Here is a 6000-nt window from a genome sequence, read left to right as displayed (position 1 = left end):
GGTTACAAATCGCGAAAATACACATACAAATCCTTCCACACATTTGTGCATCTCACGCGGCAGAAGAGTAGCAAAAATCACGTGTGTAAAGAGAGCCAACCGAAAAACCGCTTGACTTGTAACCAATGATTTGTCTGTATTTCTGGGTCTTGAAGCGAAAATACTTCAGACGCAAGTGTCTCTGTGTGTGCTTACAGATTGATCTACACATTTGCAAGTCTCAGTACACATTTGCAGATCTGAATACAGATTTGTGGATTTATTTTCACATTTGCAAGTCTCAGTACACATTTGCAGATCTGAATACAGATTTGTGGATTTTTTACACATTTGCAAATCTCAGTACACATTTGTAGATCTGAATACAGATTTGTGGATTTTTTACACATTTGCAAAATGGATTACACACAAGTAGTTTTACACATTTGCAGATTGTTGTACAGACACACAAATCTCCTCACACATTTACAGATTTATTTACACATTTTCAAATCCCACTGCACACACACAAATCGAGATACAGACACACAACTCTCCACACACATTTGCAAATATTAAAGCTACCATTTTGGCCCCATAGATTTCTATCCAATCCCTCTATATTTGTCTGCTTAAAAAGAAATCTATTGCATTTCTAAATGCTTTTTAAGTTGACAAGACAGCGTCTCAACATGTCAGAAGAAAGGAATTAAACATTTAACAAAAGACTAACAGATCACAGCTTTATTCTGTAATAAATGACTTACTGTTAAAAATATTACAAAGAATTTCGAGAGGGTGATCTTATATAATCAGTTTTTGGCAGTTGTATTATCCCTTTTTAATATAAGCTGCCTGCAACTGTTAGCAGCTACAAAGATTCAAGCCTTTACTCAATCTGATAAAGTGAAAATCGCCTTCTTATGCATAATTAGCTGCAATAGTATGTGATTGGCAGATAACTCTCTACTGAGAAACATTGGAATATAATACTTTACAAACAAGCTTCAAACACTTCCATGTTCCTGCCAGTGGTACCAAAAGATGTTCCCACTTCTTTTCCATTTGGACTGAGCTGCTCATCGGGTTCCTTAATGTGCAGCTCACAAACCGGGAACAGACTTCTGCTTTCTGCTGTCGTCTTATCTTCTACCAATTTTCCTTTTGAGTCCGTGAACAAATCAGTCCGTGCTGCTTCAAGTCTGATATTTTCCATCTGAAATGAAATAGAATATGATGGTCTCTAGGTCAATGTTGTTGTAATGATACAGGTCAGGGAGAAAATGGATGGAATCACAATACTAATGTTTTTCACCTTCTTTAAAAAGTTTTATCATGTATAGGAGGAAATATAGCTGGCTATAAAAAAAAATCTGATCATTTTAATGGAATAAGAATGGATTCATCTAAAGGGTTATGCTTGACCTTTCTACATGAAGTGCCAACTTAAAAGGTGTGTGGGTGTGTGTGTGTATCCAAGCTGATATTGGAGCTTTGAAAATCAGTTCCTTCAAGTCTAAGTTCATGGTTCTTAACTGGAGAAGGGTCCTGTATAGGTCAGAGGGGAGTTCCAGACTCAAGGGAAGGAGTTGAAGGACCTTCAAATCCTGTTCATGAGTGAGGGAAGAAAGGATTGGGAGTCTGAAAGATGGTTCTGCACTACTGTCATATGGTAGAGAAAAAACAGTTCCAAAAGGCAGAGCTTTTGAATGACTTGTCATTTTCCTTTGGATATCAATCCCCTATTGGTTGCGGGCAAGCCCCACCAGAATGGGACCCATTGGACGCATAAAGACGAAAGAGGGGCCTTGTCTGCAGGCTAACCCTAATCTCTAGATAGCAGCAGCAAGATTATTTAAAAAGATCTAAATTAAAGTTCTGCCGGTATTTCCAATGTAAGATGGCAGCATAAAATAGGAAGATGGGAGGGAAAAGCAAAAGAACAATCTTAAAATTTCTAAGTCCGCCTGGACACCAAAGAGATGTTTTAGGGTACATGACTAGACTGGAAAAATCGACATACATATTTTGGTAACAGCTTCTGTCTTTCTGTATGTTAAGCCCTCTTCACCTGAAACAAAATCATCGATTTATTGGGTAAAAGTTTTCATGTATATAGCAACCACAAGTTTTATACTTGCTGAACTTGTTTTAAATATTGCCCTTTGAACATAAAAACTGTCAAACTTTAACATTTAGGTTTAACAAATAAAACATAAAAGTCAAAGGTTGTGTTTTGAAGTTTTTCCATTCTTGTTTTCCATTCAAAAATACCAATATCTTGTTTTGCCTTTTTTGTTTGTTTAAAGATGCCCTTTAGGCTTATCAACATATAAATCTGCTCTGTGCTGTGGTGGCATTCACAAAGCTCAAACTAGTATTCTGCACGGTATTTCTACTAAGCGAAGTGTTATCATTTAGAATATACTGCTAACAAAGCATTTAAAAACCATTGACTTTCAGCCTTTTCGGAAAAAAAAACTAATATTCATTCTCACATGTTGGAAGAAAAGATCAATATGAACTTCAACATTCTGCAGTCAGGACATAACTTGATTCATGCCGTGAACAAAGCCTTGCTGTAAAAAAAAAAAAAAGGTCCATCTTACATTATGCCAAAAAAGATTTTTATACAGAAAATATTCTTTAACCAGCTTTTTCTCCCTTTTTCAAATTTCTAGAAAGCAACTGAAGTATTTCTCACTCACCATTCACAACAACCCACACGGTGCTTTTCCGTCTTGCTTTGAAATGTATGTAGTCAGCTCATTTATATTTCAGTCAAACTGCAGAATGTATATTCAGAGTCAGGTAAGACCACTGTATCTTTACCTTTACCGGCAAAAGTTTGACAGGTGACAGGGCTTGTGCTCATACAAAACATATAGATTTTATTCTATTCTGTGTAAAAGGAGAATAGATAACTAGCTTTGGCGGTTATAGGAAGATGTGTTTCTTCTTAACACCCACTACTTTTGTTTTCTAGTGGTAATTCTGTATTCAAAGTCATCAAACTATAAGTATAAGGCTGCTCAACAACAGAAAATAATCACCTTATTTGTTAATAAATTTAGTTAGTTAATTAGTTAGTTATTTAGTTAGTTAGTTAGTTTTTGTTGTAAAGCAACATTTTTTTATTACCAGGTTATCTTTTAATGAAATATTTCACTTTTGGCCTGTAAATTTCTTTCCTTCCAAAACTTTGACTTTGTTGCAGGGTTTTACTGTGCAGCCATTCTTTTGTCGAAACCCAACACATGCTTGGACTCACTGTGATGCTGCAAAATTAAATCTCTCTTTATCTTCAGCTAACAGACACCTGGAGGTTTCAGGTCAAAATGGCTGGTGTTTTGTTTTCATATTTCATCCACCTTGACATAAAGCACAGTTCCAACAGCCTTAGCTCAGCAAGGCTGCCTGCCCATTGTTTCACATGTTGTCTTATAGACATACACCATATGAATTTAGGCACTAAAGAAACTGAGCTTTACTTATTTTTTCTTAAAACTTCAGTCTCTATATGTATATTTTTTTCAAATAATGTAGCTTATGCTCTATTGTTGATTATATAACGGCTATCAGAAAAGGCACAGAAGCAGGGAAGTCAACATGTGACAGAATCAGACAAAAAAATAGTAGTTTTAAATCAGTGGGCTGGCTGTCAATGGCCAGTATATTTGGCATATAGTGAGAATGTTTGAAATATATAAAAAACACAAAAACATTTCTTGTATTAAATAATCATATAGATGAAAACACATTACCATTCTGACCAAAATGATTGAAAAATCCTTATTTCAATCTCATAATGTTTTATTTAAACAGCTTTGTTCTTGAGATTAACAAAATATAAAGGTTATAAAACTGTTATGTAAATACATTTTATGAATGTGTATGTGTATGTATGTGTGTTAGGATAGAAGATTTAAAAAAGCAACATTTTCCTCACAGTAAAGAAAACGCAATGGAGAAGAAAGAGATGGAGATCAATGACAGTTGCAACCAGAAACAATATACTGCTGAATCAAAACACAACTTTGATGCACTATTGTTGCATTTTCTTATATATGGGAAAATTCCTTAATCTTTACATAAATGTTTTGACCTGTTTAGAGTTACCTGTTCTGAATTAACAAGAGAGGAAGACCTATCAGCCCTCCAGCCTTAGAGTACCCCCTCAGGGAGACAGCAACTGTTTGAGTCAAGGCCAAGAGATGTGTAGAAAGCATGGGGAAGAAGCCCCCGTTGGTTTCAGAGAGAAAACAAAGTCTGAATCTACTGAACATACTTGTTGGTGTTCTATAAAAAGGCTGTTTCTAGCTTCTGACCTGGGCTTTCTTCTTTTGAGCTTCAGATGTTTGTGAATTCTTTTAAAATTTTTGAAGTGTCCTGGTGGGTATTTAGAAAACCTAAACTAGACTTGTAACTGTCAGTTTACCGCTCCAGATTTAGAGAAAGAAAAAAGAAAGAAAATCCAAATGGTTTAAACACTACTGCTGTTTGTTTTCATGATTCCCTTTAAATGGGGTCATGCAATTGTTTGTTTATATTTCAGAAGTGAATTAATCACTGTTAATTAATAATTTTTCTTAATTTCAAATCAGTTTTAAAAAATGCTTTATCGCTCCAAAAGGTAAATTATTAATATGAATTATAAATTATTAGTGTGATTGCTTATTTTTCTCAGTATGGATTCTTTTTATTTACTAGGTAAGTGTTCATACTGTTATTTTGAAAATGCATGTTTATTTTGTATTCCTCTCAGTCCTTTCATGACAATAGCAATTTGGTTCTTTGATTGAGAAAATTTACCATTCAGACTGATAGGCTGGTTTTATTATTTTAATACCAACTACTACTCCCCATAGATAAAGTGAAAGCTTTAGTGAAGCACCATCCACTATTTAAAGAACAGTGTGTAGAGAAATGGACACCTAGGCAGGGGTTTGATATTTTCTTTTGGGAGAAAACAATAACTTTTGTATAAAAAACAATAAGAAAAGTGAATTCATTTTTTTCTCTACAAAACATTGAAGTGGTTCTGAATATATGAGAGCTGAGTGATTGCGTCTCATTTGTTCGTTGTTTTATAGTTATGCAGATCTTGTTCAGGACTCATTCGGTGAGGATTGCCTTCTGGTTCTTTAACTTTTCCACTCGTCAGACTCACCAACTATTCTCTCTGCCTGTGCATTTTTCAGATCTACAGGGGCTGACAGGACTGTCTCACCTCTTGACAGTTAATTGCTAACTGCAGTCTGTGGAACTCATCCAGCTGTCTGCCTTTCACACTTCCAAACCTTGAATACCTGTAGTCTGTTTTAAATCTGCATGTTGTTCTTTTTTTTTTTTTGATCTACTTCATCATGGATCCATTGTTTGCATTTTTAAAAAGCACTTTCTTTTATGGCTGTAAGTGTCTTTTTGTTGCAGTGTTTTCTGTTTAGTCTTGAGAAGCAGCTACTGATTTTTTTCCATTACATTTACTTCTAAGTTTTCCCTAAGTATTGTTTTACAGCCTAATTTTCACTACAACATTTCGTAAGCTGGCATTAATTAGGTTGCTGTTGCATAGCACCACCTGGTTTGATTCTTGTTTGTCTTTGTGACCCAAAACACAACCTTGTCAGAACTGTCATCTTACTACCTGAATCTAAATATTTTGTCGCTCAGTCTGTTTTGTTTTTTGACAAAGGCCTCGTCTTTAGGTCTTAAAGATTAATTGATGTCATATTTGTTGTAGTCCAGTTTCCATTTAGCAGTTCTTGAGGCTGAGCTTGCAGTTGCTGAAAACTCACCTTATTATAATAATTATACATTTATACATTGTAGATTATATTATTCTTTTACATAAGCTTGAACATGGTGTGCAAAGACAAGGAACATGACTTGGCTGGTTCAGATCCAATTTGTCTGGTAGATTTCTGTTTCGTCATGCTAATGTTAAATTTTGTCACACAACCAAGTCACAGAATATCGCAGACTGGTTCTTTAGTATATTGTCTACTAGGATTATATAGA

At 34.9% G+C, this 6000-nt stretch overlaps 1 protein-coding gene across 7 annotated transcripts in view; it reads right to left on the bottom strand.

Annotated features, from left to right (window-relative positions):
• Window positions 1–708: 708 nt before the first annotated feature.
• LOC119790652 (muscular LMNA-interacting protein) overlaps window positions 709–6000 on the bottom strand; it is a 65314-nt gene continuing 60022 nt past the window's right edge. For all 7 annotated transcript variants that reach the window (XM_038296282.1, XM_038296275.1, XM_038296277.1 and 4 more), the window contains one exon: window positions 709–1195. In XM_038296282.1, the coding sequence (XP_038152210.1) occupies window positions 974–1195 (222 nt within the window). In that variant the 3' untranslated portion in view covers window positions 709–973. The remainder of the gene's footprint in view (window positions 1196–6000) is intronic.

The sequence above is a fragment of the Cyprinodon tularosa genome, unplaced genomic scaffold (assembly GCF_016077235.1).
Source record: "Cyprinodon tularosa strain WSP-4 unplaced genomic scaffold, ASM1607723v1 ctg37, whole genome shotgun sequence".
Classification (NCBI taxonomy): domain Eukaryota; kingdom Metazoa; phylum Chordata; class Actinopteri; order Cyprinodontiformes; family Cyprinodontidae; genus Cyprinodon; species Cyprinodon tularosa.
This window is presented reverse-complemented; position numbering and strand designations above follow the sequence as displayed.